General features: G+C 45.5%; 1 protein-coding gene across 4 annotated transcripts in view; it reads left to right on the forward strand.

Annotated features, from left to right (window-relative positions):
- Positions 1–14600, forward strand: part of RREB1 (ras responsive element binding protein 1) — a 121038-nt gene extending 106438 nt beyond the window's left edge. For 3 of the 4 annotated variants that reach the window (XM_042808904.1, XM_042808905.1, XM_042808906.1), the window contains exons 10-11: positions 7775–8521; positions 11945–14600. In XM_042808904.1, the coding sequence (XP_042664838.1) occupies positions 7775–8521; positions 11945–12459 (1262 nt within the window). In that variant the 3' untranslated portion in view covers positions 12460–14600. The remainder of the gene's footprint in view (positions 1–7774; positions 8522–11944) is intronic. The other variant, XM_042808907.1, reaches the window with a different exon arrangement.
- Positions 14601–21212: the final 6612 nt, after the last annotated feature.

Consider the following 21212-nt stretch of genomic DNA (forward strand, 5'->3'; position numbering starts at 1 on the left):
CTGTCTTGTTACCACGCTAACAGCCCGTAACTCTGCCGGGCTGGAGCACGTTACCTGGGGTGTCACGTGAGCTGGTTCGGCCTTTGCAGGCAACAGATGGTTGCAGCATGAGAGGGGAAGACTCATGTTATAACATGATCCCCTGGCAGAACAAACGTCTTCAGAAAGGGCTCTGAAAGTGCTCACCTCTTGTGATCTTTGCAGCAGGGTGAAGTAAAAATGCCCTAATGGGATCTGCTGAAAACTGTAGTCAGAGGGATGCTAAGGCAGCTCAGCTGATTGATGAGGTGAGGACGAAAGGGTTTCTAAAGCCGAGTGTGAGCATGACACATAGGATGTGCAGGATACCGATGGAAGGTAAATGTTGTTTTTAGCTCTTGTGCAGCCAGTGCTGGGCTGGTCAGAGTGGTTCATCCTGCCCCTGGCAGACAGAGCCTTGGGCCACAGTTGGATAACACAAAGCACGTCTCAGCCATACTGGCTCAACCTGTTCCCAGCTGTTCATCCCCACGTCTGTAACTGACCTAGCTGTCCAAAAAAAATGAAAAGGGCAAGGGGAGGGACCAGCAGTCCTGAGATCAGTTCTCAGATCCAGCTCATGGTGTGACCTTGAAAGAGTGCGTTGATGCAGCAGGGTGATGGAGCTGGCAGTATCTCCTGGGAGAACTGGATGGATGCTGCTGAAATTGGCCTTACCATCAAACACTTTTTTTTCTTCAGACAGCAGCTTCAGAAAGAAAGGAGCTTCAGAAAGCTCCTATGCTGGTAGCATTACCATGAGCACTTCATTGCATGGCTTAGTGTTCTTAACAAGCTTCACCAGCTGGTGTTTAATCACAGGCCAGAATCATTCAGCATCTTTGGACATGTGGTCTCACTCCATTGCGCAAGAAAAATGGATTTCAAAATCAGTGGAAGTAAATTATAATTTGAAACTGCGGCTCAGTTGGAAAGGGGGGCATTGCTCACCTTGTGCTGGCTTTAAAAGGTGGGCAAGTGGCATGATTTGGGCTTATGGGAGCTGTATCTGCAAGTGGGTCATAGTCTGGTCATGCGCTGTGTGCTGAAAGGGAGATGCTTGGGTGGTGTTTGGTCAGCACTAAATGAGGCAGAGAGGAAAGCTTTAAGATGAGGTGTAAGACAGGAAGCACAATTCAATAGGGTGTCACTGGGAACAGGTTTATAGAGGGCTTCTTTTGGTCTTGTTTTAAAACAAAACAAAAAACAGGATGGTGGTTTTGAATAGCAGTTGAAGACAGGGAATCTGTTTGAGTGATGGAGTTTGTGCGTGTCCTTCCTTCATGAAACAGAAGGGAGCAGCCTGACAACAGGGCCCAAAACATCTTATGCAGGAGGGGCAGCCTGTGGGGCTCAGAGCGGGGCATGCTGCTGCAGCTGCCCTGTGGAGCAACTCAATGAGTCGTCCACTTGCATCGCATTAAAGCAGCCCTGCCCTCCCTTCCATAGGGCTTTCTGAAGGCTCCTTTCTTGCAACCAAATCCCACTGATGGAGGAGAGATGTTGGGATGGGAATGAAGTAATGGATTATCTGTTATACAGCACATAAAGCTACTTTCCAAGAAAAGGTCCTTTTCTTAGAGAGGTCTGCTCTTGATGTGGGAGAGTCAAAAACAACTATTCTGTGTTAACTAGGCAAATACTTACGAAGTAAGCTCAACAGTGAATTTTCTGATTAGTGTTTAAGCAGAATTCATCTTTGCTCTAGAAATCTGCCATTCCATGATCTCTCCAGAAATCATGTGAGCCCTGGTTATAGTGGAGGACTTGTTTTTCCAAACTGTCATAGCTGTCTGTACCTCTGAACTACATTTGTCGCTATTTCCTAGAGGACAAAGGGCTTGAAACTGCAGTTTCAGTGTCAGGCGAAGTTTAACAGCCGCTCCAGACCCATAGCTTATGGCAAGGCGAGAGTTGCTTGGCAAAGGAGTGGGTGGCAAATAGAGAGGAGACGCTGAAGTTGGTCTGAATGGCAGAGCAGTTGTGTTGAAGATACTGAGGAGATGATGTATGACTCAAATGTATTACCAGCTCTGCATAAAACCCTCTTCCTGATAGACAGGAGAATTCACTGTGAACTGAAGGTCTCTGGGCTTTTTCCCCCCAGTTCAGTGCAGATTTCCACCTGCTAGGTGCAGTCAGAACTAGTGCTGAGTGCTTTTGTTTGTGTTGGTGACTTGAACTGTTCACTTGAAGGTCTTGGAGGCGACCATAGGTTGTGTCAAAGGCAAACAGCATGATGCTGTATGTCTCTTCTCCAGAGTTTTGGTTGCAGTTTTAACTGTCTGCTTTTCCAGAATTGATCCTTTTCCCAAAGGTGTACACAAATTCCCTACACGCTTTTAAGAAGTCATCTGTCTTTTAATGCTTTTATTTCAAGACTCATGCGCATAACAGCTGAAGCTCCCCCAGCCGTGGGCTGTTTAAGTATTTAACCTTGTGTGTGATGTAATGCGATGTAGTAAAGGTGGCAAAATGTGTGTTTACAATAAAAATGGACAAAGGTAGCCCCCATGTTTTTGCAACTTGACCGCGCAGGTTGAAAAGATGTTCTCCAAGTTGTGGATTTAAGTAGGAGCAGCACTGTGTGACCAGTTCATAAAAAGTGCCAAACTTACTGGGCTGCTTCCACCTAGTGGTGGCTGTGTCTATTGTAAAATAAGACCAAAAAATCTGAGGTTATTTCGGTTAATGTAAAACAGTAAGGGAAAATAGCAAGTTGTCAGCGCATCTGACTGGTAATGCCAATTGCTTGTCCAACATTTATTTCCAGTGCTCTGTCTGCTCTGCTTTTGAGCATTATTTATGTGATGGGCTTTCTGATGCTTCTGTGGGGATGTCAGGAATGTCTGGCAATAAACACCTGCTTTAAAGTCACAAAATTGTTTCCACTACAGCACCCTGTTTTATCTAATAACACCGCAGCATCTCCAGCTATGCTCTATTCCGCCTTAGTTCCAGGGGAAAGACATACACAGGAAAACAGAATCAAACCAGCAGCCTCCCCGCCTTGATCTGTATCTGCTCTTTTATCTGAAACTTTCCATGTTCAGTGTCTCCCCGGACAGTTGTGTTTGTGTATACAGGAAAGCAGTTTACTTCTCATTCTTGCCACCTGTAAAAGATGAAGTGGACTGTTCTGACTGGGCTGACTGAAACCTTCGGCTGGAATTGTAAGCAAGCTTCATCAAAACGCTTTTCTTGCAACAGTTAGAAGGAAAAAAAAGTGATCTTGGCTACAAGTATGTAGTGGTTTCTTTCATGCAGGAGGAAAAGTTTTTGCATTCTCAGATGGAGTCCTTGAGGTTTTGCTTATGAATATGTCTCCTGAGAAGATTGTTTCTTTCCCAGACGTTGAAGAGGTAGCAGCTGAGCTGGAGCTTCTCCTTGCCTTCCTCTTCAGGGCCTTACTTCCCTGCTGATTCCCCTCTCCTCCTTACATCTCTCAAAGTTTTTAGCTTTGTGTCAGAGCTGACTCCATCAAACCTTGACACCTTTGTGTCCTCACCTCAGAGGAGCAACTCAAACTGTGCTTCTCTGGGACAGGGCCACATGCTCGGCTCCTAAAACTCAGGTTTAGGAGTGCCTAAACTGAGATGCAGGTGCTGAGAAAGTGGCAGTGGGCAGGGGCCTTGGTGAGGGCAGTTCTGCTCTTGTCCTCTCCAAGTTTATCTGCGGGGTAACAAGCAGACTGGAGAGCATTTTCAGCATTAATAAGAGACAGAAACAGCAGACCTTTCCTTTGTACCATGCCTTCCTCACTGCTTCAAATACGTGTGGCTGCACAGCATGATAAACAAATGAAATCATGGAGGCACTGATCTGGAAACAGGAGTGACCCATTTGAAAGAGCTCAGGCCCTTTGGAGCAGTGTTTGCTCTGATCTGAAGACTTGGTTAGGATCCTTCTCTGTGTCATACAGCATTCTGTGTGGCCAGCAAGGTTTTCTACAAAGAGACCTGTAAACAGATTAAAAGCAGCAGTGCCGGCCTTGCGGGAGGAGCCCCACACCAGGCACCAGTGAGGCCACCATCACGACAGTCCCCTTTCCCACACACCTCCCCGCGCTGTTCTTCCAGTTTGTCTGCAGCAGAGCAGGGCTGGTTCTCACCCATCCCCAGAGTCAGGTTTTGTGCAAAGCAGGTTGCTTTTTCACCAGCTGTGAAACCAACTGCACAGGTTGGGGGTAACCACAGAGTAGCTCGACTAGTCAGAAGCTGCCATTTTGTGATATGCATGCAGTTTCATAAGGAGTCTGTGAAGCTCTTCCTTGACAAGAAAGGCAGCAGGTCTCCTTAGTGCAGGTGGGAAGGAAGAGCGCTCACCCAAGCCCACACCTTAGGATATTCCTGGCCAAGTCCATAACTGAATTTTGGAAGTGTTCATTCTATTGCGATGAGCTGTTTTTGGAAGAGAAAGTATGTGTATCCATGCTGCTGGTGTCTGAGGTCTTTTTCCTTTCTGAATGCTGGTGGTTAAGGTTCGTATTTTTTTATCTTAATGTCATCCTCACCCATTAGCCTGTGCTGGTAATGCAACGCCACCCACATCACCTGTCCCAAAAGGCCCAATCTCTCTTCCACATGAGAATGTAATTGTGAGACAGCAACACAAGGAGGGAACTACAGGTGGGAAGGGCACAGGGGAGAAAAAAGGAGACAGAGTTTGAGTACAATTAATTGAACAATTTCCTCTTAAAAGAAAAAATAATAATACATTGTACAAATGCTTAAAGCACAGCAAGGAAAAGTTAGGGGGAAAGAAGGGAAAAGTGGAAAATGATGCACAGTACGCAATATGTTGAGATTAAAAGTTGCCAAGGCTTTTGTGTTTGGGGTTTTTAAAACAAAACATTAAGTTTCTGGCCTTCTCTGGTTCTTACTGCCCTCCTGGAATGCTTCTGGTTTGTATTCCCCTCCTGAACATTGCTCCCAATAGTTCCTGTCTGAAGAGTCATCTTGCTCTGTGTCTGCTGCCTTGTATTTGGGCAGCAAGGAGTTACAGAATGTGGCTCTTGGTGTGACAGAAGTGAAGCTCCCTCCATCCTGGACTCTTCATGCTTGTACTTCTCTCCATCTTCAGATACTTTCCTGCTCTCTTCCCCAGTAAAGCCCTCCTTCTCGTTCTGTTTTCAGTTTTCCTTTGGCCTTACACACAGTTTCCACACAGGAATGTTTCCTGGCCTCACTCATGCAGCTCATCTTGTTGAGGGTGAGCACCACTGTTGGGATGCAGCAGCCACGCAGGTGCTTCCCATGGACATTGTTTGAAGATCTGTGTATCTCAATCCACTTTGCCAATTTTGTCTTTTCATCCATCGTTCACAAATACCTGCTGTTGACAGCAGCAACCAGGGGCTGCTGAGAAGGAAGATCCTCTGGTTTCCCTTCTTTTTACCCTTGGAGAAGTGATTGTGGGGTCACTTCATTTCCATGCACCCCAAATCCACATTTCACCCCAAATATGTGCTGAGGTGAAAAAGACATTGCTTGCTGGTGTGTGGTGTGTGAATGTTAGCACCACTGTGGTTGAAGTAAGAGTGGGTGGCCATGGTCAAGGACAAGAACCCTTTCAGCAGCAGCATGGAGTCACATCTCTCGTCATTAATCCTTCCTTTCATCCAAACTCTTGGACTAAGCTGAAGCATTTCCAGAGAGACACAGATGTGCTGTTCCAGTCCCCAGAATGCCATGTGTGGAAGAAGGCAGCAGGCCAGAAACCCACAGGAGTGCTTCCTCTGTTTTGTTTTGTTTTGTTTTTTCAAACATTTCCCCTGTATGGACGCGGCCTGGCTTTGGGTTCTGGTTTCACTGCCTTGCCTGCAACATCAGCCACCAGACTCTGCTGCCTGCACATTACCGGGAATGCTGTGTGTGCCCCCTGCTTCTCATCCACGCCTGTCTCACATTTCTCCAAGTTGTAAAGCAGTGCTGCTCCTTAATTATTACACGTTGAGATTTCAGCTGGGTTTTTAGAAATGCCTCCTGATGTTTGTAATAACTTCATTTGAATTTTTTACCTTAGTTTATCCAGGCAAGAAGCAATGAGTCAAAACATAGAATTCAAATGCAAATGCAAATGCAAAAAGCACAAGGGTGCTTGTAGGTGACCTTTTATTTCCAGATGCCCTCAAATTCTCCAGCATTATACGCCGATTAGGGCATAGTTGCACGTTTTAATGGGGAGATAGATAATAAGATGAGCAATGAACTTTGTTGAAAGCTTTTGTGCAAACTAGTTAATATAAACCGATGTGTTTTGATTAAAAGATGAGATTGTTCTTTTGACAGTTCACTCTTTTCCTCCAGTCCACCCCAATCAGAATTCCCTGGAAAAGGTGTGTCAAGGATTATGCTCTATTAAGTGATAGTCCACCATCTGGAAATGCTGCTTAGCCTTGACATCTGTTTAATGGTCACTGATTATCACTTGCAGTTGGACGTGATGATCTTGGAGGTCTTTTCCAACCTTGATGATTCTGTGGTGATTCTAAGAAAATGAGGTCGATGCAAGTTATTTGCAAGGCTACATTTGAACTTCAGTTTGCCTGATAACTAGCTTCATACCTTCTGTGATTACTCCTTGCTTGCAAAAAAAGTCCTATAATAGGAAATATGGGCAATGCAGGGACATGCACATGTTGTACTATGTCAGATGGAGGACTTAAACTGCTCACCCGGAGTTTCTAAACCCCTGCAGTTACCAAGCAGCTGTTCAGCTTGCAGATAAATGCTGCAGTGACAGTGTGTAGTCTTGTTGCCTCAGCTACACACTGTCAACAAGAAGGAGGTGGGGAAGGACTTAACACAAGGAAAGTCTGAGCTTTCCTTGCTAAGCTCATGTCCTGGAACAATTGCTGGAAAGCAGCACATGGGATGCAGTTACATGCCGTGTAGCATTGTGAGCATGAGTATCCAGATTCAGTCCTGCTTATTTCCACTTTAGATACTTGCAGTGTTTGTATGGAGCTTGGAAGAGGTGCAGCTCTGCCCCTTTGTTTGCCTTTCTCATTTTATGTTGCTTGAACGTGTCGTGTCTTTAGCGGTGGTAATGGTGCAGACTGATAGGGGAACAGAGAATGTCAGTAAGGTGGACATCTTAGGCATGTGTTGCCTTTGTTGGAGGGCTGGTGAAACAGCAAAGGATGCTTCCTGCTACTGCTTCTTGGCTTAATGTTTTGTCTCCAGGTGAGGTCAGAGACCAACATGTAGACAAACTTCAGCGTCTTTTGCTTATCTGATACATAGCCAGCTTTTTACCCGTCCTGTGATAACCTTTGACATTTAATTGTACCAGTTGGTTGCATGAAGCCTTTATATTCCCTTTGGAAAACATTTCCTACTGCTTACAATTTTATCAGAGTAACACGAGGACGTATGCTACGTCAGTCTATATCTGTATTCTGTACACCTGTTTGCAGATAATACATCCATGTGTCTCTGGTGCAGTATATTTGTAGCAGACCTAAGCTTTTCTTTGGTAAAACCAGTTGCATCACACTTGAAGGAATTGCTAAGGGTGTGAGTTTATTTTAGAAAATAAATTGTTTTTTAACAGATCTGTAATCATCATTCTGATTGGTTCTGTGATGTTTTGATCTCTTTTCAGCTGTAAGTTACTGAGTGATAGATAGGATGAGGCAGATGTTCGGACGCTTGATTGGCAGCACTGCTTGTGGGTCTGTGAATCCTCACCGCTGGTAGTTGTGTGTTAGTGGAGAGTGTCCCACTGAAAGCTTCTCTCTGTTTGCTTGCAGACAGTCAGGCTGATGCGGAGGCGCCTGCTACAGGGGGTGAAGTCTTGGACCTGACATCCTGTGAGAAGGAGCAGCCAGAGGAAGTCAGCGAGCTACCAGGCAGTGAGTGCAGCCCCAAGGAGGAGCCAAAGGCTGACTCCCCACCAGCAGAAGAGGATGCCGAAGAAAAAGCAGATGAATATGAAGAGGGCCCTGAGGAAGATTCTGTAAGTAACAAAAGTCTTGACCTCAATTTTGCCAGCAAATTAATGGACTTCAAGCTGGCAGAGAATGACCAGAGTGCAGGCAGCAATTCTCAGACTGAAAGGAAACATGCCTGTGACGTTTGTGGCAAAACCTTCAAGTTTGCTGGCACTCTTAGCCGTCACAAAAAGGCCCACATTCGTGAGGACAGAAAAGATGAAAGGAGCAGTGAGGATGAAAGCAAAAGCATCCAGGATGATGCAGGAGCTCCCTCGATGCAGGACTCCAGTCTTGAGCAGGAAGAGTCTCCGATGGACTTGAAGGTAGTGGAGTCTCCTCTGGACTGTGAGGCGACAGGAAAGGAGAATGAAGAGAGCGAAAGCATTTCTGAGGGGGAAGGCACAGAGAGAAAGTCCACTGAGAAGAGCAGTGATGACAAAATACCAAAGACTGATGAGGCTAAGAGTACTGCAAAAGCAGACAAAAGAAAGAAAGTCTGTACTGTGTGCAACAAGCGTTTCTGGTCTCTGCAAGATTTGACACGACATATGCGGTCTCATACAGGTAAGAGGAGAATTCAGGGCAGAGCAGATAATGAGCAGATCTGCCACCACAGTGATGCATCTTTGTAGGTGCACAATTACTGCTAGTGCATGAAGTTGGAGACACTGCTTTTAGTCCCAAAGGTAGCTGTGAGATGTCATCTTTTCCCCGATCTGCCATGTAAAGCACCTATTAAAGGAGCAGGAGTAGTTACACCACCACCTTATCTTCAGCTCCCAAATGGCTTTCCCCCATGTTTGCTTACAGTGTTTGAAGGTTAGGACAAGTATGCAGACCTCCACACAGTCCAGCTTCTCACTCCCTTCCTATCACATGTGTGTGGCCATACCTCTTCCCAGTATTTTGATAAGCAGTGGATAAACATGGAAGTATGTAAGGCTTCATTTCTGAGTGAAAGTTTAGAGAGAGTGTGTGGTTTTGTCTGATTATCTGGGCCTGTACTGATTGTATACTTGGTGATACATGTGACCTTCTGCTTGAGTGAAAGGCACAGCTACAGTCTGCATTCTTCTCTTCCTTTGGCAGACAATGTGGAGTATAGGTAGTAAAATCTTTGTCTGATTACTCAGTAATTAAAGTACTAGCGATTGCTTTATGCAATAAATTTCAGCAGTGCATTGAGAAGAAGGTGAAGTCATGAGCTAGCTAGCTCAAGAGTGAATTAGTCGTGCATCCTCACTAATGATGTATTTTACCTCTCAGAGTTACTCTCTCAGAGTTCTCAGCGGTTCTGATGCGGGAAAATGGAGCAGTTTGACATTTCATGTATTTTGAAATGCTTTCTGCTGAAGATGATATCTTTGTGATTAACTTTGGTTACAAAAATATTTGTGCTGTAATTGAAGAGGGTGCTTAATAAACCACACTAAAGACTAGTGCCTTAGCAAAACTTTCTACCTTGGGAATTGACTTCTGAAGTTCAAAGATGACCTGTTTCCATCCAGTATTGAGGATTCAAAGCTTGAGTGAAACAAGGGATGGACCCCACTCTTGTGGCTGTTTTCATACTAGTTCAGAGGATTCAGGAAGATTACAGTATCTAAAACTAGACTTAAATGATACACTGTTGTGTGCCTGAGACTCCCATACCATTCCCATTCCCATTCCTATCCCATGTTGCATGCTGAGATGCACAAACCATATCGATACATCTGATTTTTTTTGCTGTTTGTTTCTCTTTCTTATTTGACTCTGAACAATGTCAGTGTCATAGGGAAACATAGAATAGGTTAGAATAGAATAGAAACCTGGGTCAGTTCTTCAAATGTAATGAATTTAAACGCCACCTCTGTTTATATAATGTGTTTTCAAATGCAGATTTTGCCTCAGAGCTGTGGTTGGCTCAACACTGGTTGACCTTCCTCCTTCCTGTCTCCCTCCCATCCACTCAGATACATGGCAGAGTGCTGTCTTTGTGTAATATTGCCTATACTTTGGTTTTAACCATGCTTGATTCAAGATGAATATAGAAAGTTTTTGGAATACTTTTTAGAATACTTCTTCTCAGAGGAGGAACTTCTGAGGCGCTCTAAAGTGTGTAAGGAACCCCTGGCACACTGTGTGCCTGCTGAATGGATTTCCTTCACCCTGGCATGTAGTTCTGGGGGGCTCTGGGGTCCCAGTCACAGGGTGAGTTGCAGAGCTGCCCTGTTTGGGGATGGGCAAAGGCAGCTGACCAGAAAAGCTCCTGGCTGGAGCTTCAGGAGTGGAGCCCTGTCCTCTGTCAGCAGCAAGGAGAAACTTGGCTCAGAAGTGTCATGCTTCCCACGGACAGCAGGACTGGCTTAACTCCACACTGGTGATGTCCTGATGGAATTGCACCACTGAGAAGTCTTTAGCAATGGCAACCAGAAACACGGGATAAAGCTGTCAGGGTGGGACCTTTGGTTCTTTAGTGCTGGCATGGCAGTGGTGGCATGTAGCAAGTACCTTGGGGCACTGTACTTGGCCAGGGTCTGGGGGCAATTTTGTCAGCAGAGGCGTTTGTTTTTCAAGGAGCTTATGCTAAGGAAACAGTTGAAACATTTCAGATGCAAAAAATGGTTCTGAGAGCAGATTACAGCATAGGATCTGATCTGCAGCTGCTCTGAGGCCTTGGGATGCAAAGTGAGTGGAAAAATTTTGTCTGGAGAGTAGCGTTTCTTGCACAGGTGTGACAAGGTCTCTGTAAGAGCTTTCAAGTGTTTCAGAAATAGGAATAGAGCTCCAGCAGGCTGAAGAGCATCAACAGAATTTTAACAGCATCCCAAGGCACATGCTTTCTATAACTCCCTTAAAGGAGGCTATAGCGAGGTAGGGGTTGGCCTTTTCTCTCAGATAATAGGGGTAGGATCAGAGGAAAGGCCTTAAGTTGCACCAGGAGGTTCAGTTTGGATATTGAGAAAAATTTCCTCTCAGAAAGAGTGGTGAGACAGTGGCACAGGCTGCCCAGGGGGTGGAGGTATTCAGGAAATGTGTGGATGTGGCACTGAGGGACATGGTTAGTGGGCATTTGCAACCTTTATGATTTTATGATTCTGTGTCTTTCATTTGGTCAGTAAACATTGACCACTGCTGACAGACACCTCTGTTGTCCTGTGAATGCCTAATAAATCTGGCTCCTTCAGTTGCTCTTTACATTTTGAAACAGCAGTGCTGTCCTTCTGCTTTGCAAAAAGAGTAGCAGTTGTTTGTTAAGAGCAGTTCATGACAGCTTCTCTTTGATTTAGGTAAATAACTCATCTGCCAGTATCTGGGAGAAGGTGATATTCTCTTATGTGCTATTCAGTTTGGTTCACTTATTAAGCCCTGCTGACCACAGGTCTGTAGGCAGTGTCCTCCTATCTCAAATCCACTCTCTCTGCGTGTGGCAGGACCTGTAACTCGGAGCCCCCATGGTGGGCTGTGTAGATGGGATGCTAACAAGCACCTGGGGCTCGTGGTCTTCCTCCCTCCCTAGTGCAGGGCCAACGGAGAAGATGCAGTAGGTACACCATGTGCTACCCTGTGGTTTTACTGTGTGACTATGGAGATGATTTGAGGAGGTGGGATGGAAAGCCTACTTTGATCCTAGAGGGTTGCTGCCTCCAGCCAGGTGCAGGAAAGGGAAAATCAGATTAACTGGACTGTGTGGGTTCAGTAGCCTGGCACATCAGAACCACAGGACTATAAAGCTCTACTGGACACCAGTGCACAGTGTACTCCAATCTTATCAAGTTACAAAGGGACAGAACCCATCTGTATTTCTGGAGTGACAGGGGCCCCAAGGCCTTTATATCTGCTTGCATAGCACAATAATACAGAAGCAAAAAGACCGCATAGAAGGAACACCAAAGTTTGATGAAAGTACTGAGCTTCCAGCGTGGGGAATCTTAAGCTGCTTGCAACAAGAGGGAGGTGTGTTTGTAACCTTATGGCTGACCTCCCATTTTCATTCTCTTGCAGGCGAGAGACCATACAAATGTCAAACCTGTGAACGGACCTTCACTCTGAAGCACAGCCTGGTTCGTCACCAGCGCATACACCAGAAAGTCAAAAATACTCGAAACCACGGGAAGGAGAGCGACAAGGAGGAGACCCAGTCGAGGTGTGGGGAAGACAGCGAAAATGAGTCCAGCCACAGTGGCACCAACCCCATCTCAGAAAACGAGTGCGACTCCGCGGGGATTGTTGGCAGCCACCCATCCGGCACCAGAAGCCGAAAGGAGTCCCTGGTCGGCGCGGCCAAGGATGTGCCCTGTGAAGAGGAGAGGCCAAGCGGAGCCGGTGCTGGCCTCGTGGAGCCCGCCAAGAGCGCACAGAAGCAGCCCACGAAAGACCAGGAGCCTCGGGGTAGCTCCGAGCTAGAGAGACCGCCGGGTTTCATTCAAGACTTGCTGGAGATGCACAACAAAAAGTCTCCCATGAATCACATTCTTGCCTCTGCAGACAGCACGCCTCAGCTCTTGGGGGTAGAATGACTTGCGAGGAGGCTGGGCCCATCCCAGCACACAAACTGAAGCCAGCAGAGCAAGGTTTCCAGGGTCTCGTTTCAGAAGAGTGACCTACAGCTGTGGGGAGAGTATGGCAGACTGGATGCAGTGCCATATGCCTTTCAGTATAATAATGCAAGAGACTACAGTATATACTGATTTGAGTGCCTTACTACTTTATTAGATCTTTTGGTATCATAGATTTTTTTTTTTTTTTTTTCAAAAATGATTTTTTTTAATATTTTAATGAATTATTTGGAGAGGACCTTTTTCATTTAAGCATTAATGTTACCTTTTGTATTGGTGTGTGTGAGCTTGGTCTTGTATATCTGATAGTCTCTGTGTTTGTTCTCTGAGCTGGAAACGGGGCAGTGGGGTGGGAGGCCCTTGGATACCACAGCCAATAACTGGAAGCAATTTATGTGAATTTCATACGGAACAGTCAGAGGAAACGCAGGCGAGATGTCGGGTGTTGTTTTCTCAGTAGATGTTCTCGCATTTGCCACACGGTGGAGCATTAAGCCTGTTCCAGGCATTAGCAGCGTGGCAGCCGAAGGTGTTCAAAGTGGTTGGAGCCAAAAGCAGGAAGCGCAAAGAATTTCAACCTCATACTTGTTTCCACTTTTCAGCGTTAGAAATGGTGTTCTAGATACTAGGGTTTTTCTTCTGGCCGTCGTGGACTGAGTGCGTATGCAGAGAAGAGTTACACAGCAACGTGACCTATGGAAATTATGCACCCGCTGTTATATATGTTTGATTTGCTTCAGTATATTATTATTATTATTTTATAATTATTTTATAAATTCATCAGTTTGCTTGTCTCTGCAGTCAGCAGAAACCAATGGGCAATATTTGCCCACGCAGACGTGTAACGCAGCTTGGATCCCCTCTTTACATGTTTTGACTTCAAGCTTTCACCAACTCCTCCTCCTATGTTGCAGCTCTTCTACTGTACTTTAATCGAAACCCTTCCTCTGACCGGAGAGTCAATCAGAGGCCAGCAGGCTGTCATCACAGCCGTGCAGGGGACGCCCCGCTGCTCGTGGTGCACGTGCCCGAGGACGGCCGTCTCCGTGCCGTCACCCGGCGGCAGCACGCCTTCCTTCGGAGCCAAGGGACTCAGTCTTCCAGTCGAAAGCGAGCAAGAGAGAAATGCGAGCCTTACCGTCGTCTTGCTACTTACCGTCATGTTCCGGAGCAAGAAAATACTACTGGTGATAAAACTACAGATATAAGACATGTTAAAAAATAAATTAATTAATTAAATTAAAAAGAAAAAGGAAAAAAAAAAAATAATAATAAATAGAAATTCTTCCTGAGATTTTTGGGGTTGATGCTTGAAGACTTGAGGTGTGCGTCTAAATTTCATATCAGTAATTTAACCCCTTTAATGCTGGGAGCTGGGATTTCTCCGCATGGCTCCTGTTGCCGGCAACAGGTGATGCTCCAGCCGCCAGTGTTGAAGGGGTTAAAGGAAATGTCTCCTACTGTAGCTGCACGCTTCTAGGAGCGGGCGGCGTTTTTGTTGTTGTTGTTCTTGTTGTTGTTGTTTGTTAATTGTCCTTCAGTCATGACCTCTGGGACAGACAGAGCCATAATAGCGATGCCGGAGCCTCACTGTGCTATGCCACCACTCAGCCCCAACCCGCACTGTGATCTCCCCGCCCCGCAGATCCGCTTTTCCTGCTTTCATCAGACATGGAGGACGTGGGCCTCGGACCCATGCTATATTATATAATATATATCTATATATAGCTATATCTATATTAAAAATTCTCCGAAAGTTTCTGGAGACTGAAATGTAACTGTCTGGAATTCAAAGGAAGAGAAACTTTCTTGAGTAATATTCTTGCAGATAGAATAAGAAAAAAATGGTTGAGGTATATGTGATTTCTATTTTTTGCTTTGTTGTTGTTTGTTAAATAGGGATGTTTGAACCCGTTCAGAAACGAAGCTAACGCCAGAGAGTCAGTCAGAACCAATGATTCACTAAATTCACTACCCAGGTGCATTCTACTTAATGGAAACCAGTTCACGCATCCCTTAAATCCTTATTACTATTATAATTATAATAATAATAATTATTATTATTTGGGGTATTTTTTTGGTTCTCGTCGTTTGTTATTTTGGTTTGTTTTTTTTTTTTTGGTTTATTCGTTTTATCTGGGTTGTTTTTGGTTTTTTTTAATTTGTTTTTTGTTGTTTTTGTTTTTGCAACTCTCCACACTAAACTGCGCAATACTGTGGGGGAGAAGCCATTACTAAACTATATGCTGCAGAACGATGTAGCACGTAATGAATTCCCAGCAGCCTGCCGGGACATCTGCTAGCAATAATCACTATTGAGTTAAAGCTTTATTTAGCCTTTATCTGTATCCTAGTAGAGTATAAGGTCTTGCCACATCTTATTGACATTTTTATTAGTTGAGTTTGACTGAGAACTGTTGCTGTTGTTGGGTTTTTTGTTTCCCCTCCTCCCCCAATATTAAACTGTGAAATTTATAATGTGTTTAAACTATGGGTGAATCTTAGGCTTTAGTTTGCATGTTCAGCTAATTTGTCTCTATACGATTTTTGTTTGGATCTTTTTATTTTTTTTTTATTTTTTTTTTTCCTCTCTCAGGGCTTTTACATAAAACAAACAGAAAAGGATCTTCTGAAATTCTTTTGCCTGAGTTGCAATGGACTTAACGTGGAGATAATTCAATCACTACATTGAGCACTTGACTGTGAAAGCGCAAAAAGAAATAAAGAAAAAAGAAAAAAAAAAAGCTAAAAAAAATACAACAAAACCACCTTGTTTGAGGCAATTCTGAAATAACTTTTCGGGGCTATGTGAGACTGATTCCATTTTCAGAATGATTCGTAATTTTCTCTCTCCTCTGTGTGTCTCCTTTCTCTCTTCTCTCCCCACAAAGGAAGGTTAATCCTAGTGATTTCATCCCATGCAGGAAACAGTAATAAATATGTAGAATTCATATTTTTCTAAAGGGAACTTAAACTGCTGCTACGAATTGTGTACAAGACTGGTTTATGCCACATGAACAGAGAATCACACATTTGTTTTGGTACTTTTATTCCTCTTTTTATTCAGTTGTACAGTACTTCCAAATTCAAAATAAAAGTTGTTCTGTATCAAACCATCTAAGCAATAAAATGTTATATTTAAAAATTAGAGGTTCCAAAATGGACGTGGCTCTTCTTGTGGGTTTGTTGGCGCTTGGTTTTGAGCTGGAGGACAGCGTGTGAAGCAGAGGTGCCCCGCAGAGCAGCATTGCTGTTTCTCTTCCCTCGCTTGGACTAAGCCAGAGGCAGCACTTTGGCAACCACATGCATTTGCTGTTCTACTCTCTGGAAGCCAAAACCCTTTGAAATGGTGCTCTGCTTTGAGGGCATCTTCTTAAAATAGCAATTGGAAACGGAAGAGACCGCGTTGGAGCTGATTATCCCATGCAGGTGCTGGCTCCAGTGGCATGGCCTTCTGTTAGCTGCAGCCACACCTGTGCGTCCCAACAGCATGGCACGGTGATGGAGAGGTGCTGGGATCTTCTCTGTGCAAATGAAGGAGGTTTTCACCATCCTGGTTTTGGTTTTGCATAAATATGTACGGCTGTGAAGTCTTCAGGATGTACAGGGAAGCCACATGCAATTGTCCAAAGAAGATAAATCCTTTGTTGTAGCATGTTGGAGCTGCCTTAGCTACATTTTATATGATTTCGTATAAATAAAGTGCATTTCACAGGACGGTGAGGCAAAGAATCATCCGAGTCGCATATCCAGTTCTGGAGTACAGGGCAGCTGAGAACCTGCGTCTCCTTAACTCCTGGTGGGATGAGTCTTTCTGGTGGAGAAGGGAACCAGAGTCAGACTTACAGACCTAATGGAGGGCGCTGCATGCCCTGCTCCTGCCTTCCTGCCTCCAGCCTCTGGCACCCTCACGGCAGCAGTTATAATTCCCCATGCACAGTCCTGTGGTGAGGACTCACTACCGAACACGGACAGGTTGTCTTTCTTGTCAGTCGGCACCTGCTGAGGCATAACTCCAGATAACCTCTGGGTGGACCAGAGGGATGGAAACAAGATTCCTGAGGGAAGAAAACTGCAGAAGATCCAGTTGCTGCCACACGTCAGCAGCAGCAGCCCCATGCTCGCTGCAGGGTGCGGAGGTTGGGCAGGCCTGAGCCCTCTGCCGCCACTGGAGTGCACACCCCGGGTGTATTTACTGATAGTGCAGAGCAAACTGGTAAAGAGGAATACAGTCGTTTGTTCACCATTACCCAACTGTTGCCCAGCATAGAACACCTGGCACTCTCTCTGTGTGAAGCAGCCTGAGAAGCTCCAGGTTTTAACATCCTCACTTGTAATACAGGAAAAGATGAGGATGGAAAAATACATTGGGGCTTTTAATGAGGATGTGTCTAAATGTTGGACTGCAAAACAAAAAAACACAAACGTGCTACAGTGGTGTCCTTGAGATCTGGGCTACCTGAGTGGCCTGCAGATGCACCAATTCATGCTTGCAGGTCTGGGCTCTGGCCTTTCTCAACATGGCCGACCTGGCATCTTGCCTCAGCTGAGGTCTATTACTGGAGAGGTGATTTTAGTTGAGTGAAATCTCCTTCCCCAGGCCTGAAGGGACAGTCTGTCCCACACAAATACCAGACATTGCTGCTACTTGTCCACCCGTACCAGGCACTGGTGGCGCATGCCTTTGGTCCCCCGAAAAGCTACAGACTTATCTGTCCTGTGGCACACACAAGTTTCTTAGGACTTTCTGGAGGTCTGTGAGGGCACAGCAGGAGAGGTACTTGAGAGCAGAACTATTCAGTGTTTTAAGGATCTCCAATCAATTGCACCAGCTGCAAGGGCTGCAGCAAGATCAGCCCCAGGTGCTGCCAAGGCCATCAGCAGTCCGTATTTATAGGAGCAGGTGGGGTCCTCTTGCTGTAATAGCATGGAGAGAATTGTGCTGTGTTCTGGCTCGTGCTCCCAGTTTACTTTCACAGAGAAATTGCATTGCTTCTGGAAGTTGTGGAGGACACTGCGAGCCCAAGAAAAAGACAGCTCTTCCCTGAACTCACTCTACTCTAGCTGAGTTCCTATGACTGAGGTGCCTCCTGCAGAATACAGGGCCTTAGGTTCTCCCCAGAGTTCTTCCTGCTGTCTAGCATATGTAGTATCAATGCTCGACAGATGCAGTAAGGAATCTAGGTCAGTTTGTGATACTGGGAGCCACGTGGCTCCTTTGGTAAGGGTTTTTTGGTGTGAGGAGGCTTCCAGTTGCTAGGATCTGTGGCAGTGCTGAGAGACCAGCATGGCAACACCAGGATATTGGTCTGCTCTGGAACAGTCTGGAGGCTGTAAGATGATGGAGGCCGTTGCACAGAATGGGATACCTGTATGCTGTGGGACTTCATCTGCTTTGCTACTGTTGGCTGCCTTTAATTTCAGGTAAGTGATGCTTATGTACATATGCACATTATGGTGTTGATGGGGTGCCTAACGGAGGAGAATGCTGACTTAAATTTTCTGGGGAAGTGAAACATGGCAGAAGGACTTCTGGCAATCCTCCAAGCAGCAGGAACTAGAAACAGCTTTCTCCTTTGCTGTGCTTGCTTATTTCTCTTCTGCCAGATCTGTGTGTTACTAAAGCTGCCAGTAGTGTACAAGGAAACCCTGTATGATGGTCATTTGCAATGTGCTATTGTGAAATAGTTTGAGCTCCTCTAGGGCCTTTCAGCAAGGAGTTGTGAAGTAGTTTACAAACATCAATACTCAGTAAGTTCTAAGAGAGAAGCTTGCTGGAGAAATGGCTTCTCATTGTTGAAGGCCCAAACTGTGCTTACAGCATTGAGGCCAGTGCTTAGTGTGGTTGAGGCAGGCGTTGCTGTAGCCATGCTAGTAGTATGCTATGGGAAGGCTGGGACAAAATGTGCCTTGTCACCGAGTGTTCTGGCTAACAGTTGAAGTGGCAGCAACAAGAGGAACAGCCAAACATGCTCATTTGTAGTGTGCATTCACAAGAACAGCTCTTACCGTGTGTACACAGAACCAGCAGCTCCTTCCCTACCTGCAGTTCATCTTCCTTTGGGAAGCTGCTGAAATCATAGGCTCTTTTCTGTGGACCAAGTTCAGATGGCAGCTGAATGCCCTCATGTCCTGCTAGCACCAAGGATCTGAGAAGAAGAGGTCCAGGGCTTTGGGAGATTTCAGTGGGCCAATCCTTTAGAACTTAAAATCATAAAGTTGCTAGGGTTGGAAAAGACCTTGAAGATCATCTAGTCCAACTGCCAGCCTATCCCTGCATGCCCACTAAGCATATCCTTCAGTGCCACTTCTGCTTCTTTCCTGAATACCTCCAGGGATGGTGACACCACCACCTCCCTGGGCAGCCTTTGCCATTGCCTCACTACTGTGAGAAGAAATTTTTTCTAACATCCAACCTGAACCTCCCCTGACACAACTTAAAGCCATTACCTCTCATCCTATTGCTATTACCTGGGAGTAGAAGCCAACCCCTACCTCACAACCAGCCTCCTTTTAGGGAGTTTTAGAGCGTGTGTGCCTTGGGATGCTGATAAAGGCTATTGATGAGTACGGGGGGACAGTCACCTCCCTGCTCCTGCAGGCTACGCCATTTCTGATACAAGCAGAAAAACAAAGAAGGCCTTTGGCCTTCTTGGCCACCTGGGCACACTGCTGGCCCATGTTCAGCCAGCTGTCAACTAACATCCCCGGATTCTTTTCCTCTGTGCAGCTTTCCAGCTACTCTGCCCCAAGCCTGTTGTGATGCATGGGGTTGTTGTGAGCAATGTGCAGGACTCAGCACTTGGTCTTGTTAGAGTTCATACAATGGGCACCAGCCTATACAGATCCCTTTGTGAAGCCTTCCTACCCTCAGGCAGATTGACATCTGCTCCCAGCTTGGTGTCATCAGCAAACTTAATGTGGTTCTTAATGGGAAATTCACCTGCAGGTACACCACTGCATGTGGTGTGCACGGACTGGAATCAACACTACTTGTAGCAAAATTCTGCTGTGGCATTCACACCAACTCTGCTGGTCTCAAGATGCTGCAGGAACCCACCAGCTCACAGCTTTGTAAACCCAGTATCTAACAGGGAGAATGTGCCAGCATGGTATGTGCCAACCTTTCCTTCCATCCTGTTATGTGATGGTACAAAGAATGGTTAGGAAAAACTTCTTGAAGAGTGGTGAGGCAGTGGCACAGGCTGCGCAGGGAGTCACTGCTCCTGGAGGTGGTCAAGAACTGTAGAGATGTGGCACTGAGGGACACGGTTAGTGGGCACAGTGGGGATGGGTTGGTGGTTGGGCTACGTGATCTCAGTGGTCTTTTCTAAGACGATTCTTAATGATTCTATGATGACAGCTTAAATGGGCACCAAAACCTAAGTGTTGTTTTCTATAAGCAAAATTTGACTTCTGATTTGATTTTTTTTTTTTTAATAAAAACCACACCCAAGTATGTATTATTTATTTTAGGGTGATGACAGCGCTAGTTGTGAGATGTAGGTCTGCTTTAACCAATAAACACTTCTCCTAAGTATTGGCAAGTCAACGACTGCCATGTGTCACCAGGACCTGGTTTCGTGTTGCCTTCATGTTGCTAACAAGCCTAAAGCCTTACATGATTTGAGGTTATGTGTATCAGGTCTGTTACACTTCACAGATAGAGAAAACCAAAGCACAGAGCTGTCTGTGCAGGCACAGCAACCCATCAGAAGCCTGCACTGCAACACAGCTGGTGTAACTTTTGATCTCCTGCCCAGATTGTTATCTGCCAGTATCTCACAGAGCTAAAACCACAGCAGCCTTCTAGCACAGCTACATTAAACCTGGAGATGGTGCTGAGTTGGTCAGAAAAAGCTGCCAGGGTTGAGAGATAAAAGAAAGGAATGAATCTGGAGAAGTGAGACATTTGGATGGATGGGGAATGGATTTTAGTGTTGATGTGGAGCTGCCCACTGCTTTTAATGCATTTGGTGCTGCTTTGGGTGAATGCACGCCTTTCAAAAATAATCAAGTTTTTTTCTGAACTAAACCCCTCTCTTTAGCAGCTGTAAAACACCCAGTTAAGAATGAAGGCACTTAATTTGAACACTTAATTGGAAGTGATAGCAGCACCTCCCAGGGCTCCTTGTGACAAAGTTTTGCAGAGCAGCTGGAGATGCTTTTGCAGTTTGACACCAGATCTCTGCCCTGAGCAGGGCTTATGAAGCAGCCTCACCCAGTGGGAGACAGAATAACTCCACCCAAGTTCACTGTTGTACAGCAATGCAGCTGCTGTGCAATCCTCTGTCCTCACCTTTCAGGTGCACAGGACAGGAGGGTGTTACAGTGTCACAACCCATCATACTGCTGCACAGGAAAGGAGCTGGCGTGGATTGTGAAGTACAGAACAGATCAAACTGGGTTCTATTGTTCTGAAAGACTGCCTTGCCTGTGGTGTGTGAAGGATCAAGAACGTCCTAAGTCAAACACTGGCTTTAGGAAAAAACAATGCATCATAGTTGAGTTGTTAAGGAATTTATACTTCTAATTATAATCTCTTACTTCAGTGATGATGTTTGCCATACTGTATGCAGTAAGTCAGAGGACATTACTGGAGCTGCAGCTTTTTCTTTCTGATGGATTCCTGCAGAAAGTGCTTTGGGACTTTCCTCCTTTCTATTTAGATTCCTGCTAAGTGAACCAGCAGAGCAGTTGGCTCTTTCTATCTC

This window comes from Centrocercus urophasianus, unplaced genomic scaffold, assembly GCF_019232065.1.
Source record: "Centrocercus urophasianus isolate 14NV4802_14NV808 unplaced genomic scaffold, USGS_Curo_1.0 seq_11, whole genome shotgun sequence".
Classification (NCBI taxonomy): Eukaryota; Metazoa; Chordata; class Aves; order Galliformes; family Phasianidae; genus Centrocercus; species Centrocercus urophasianus.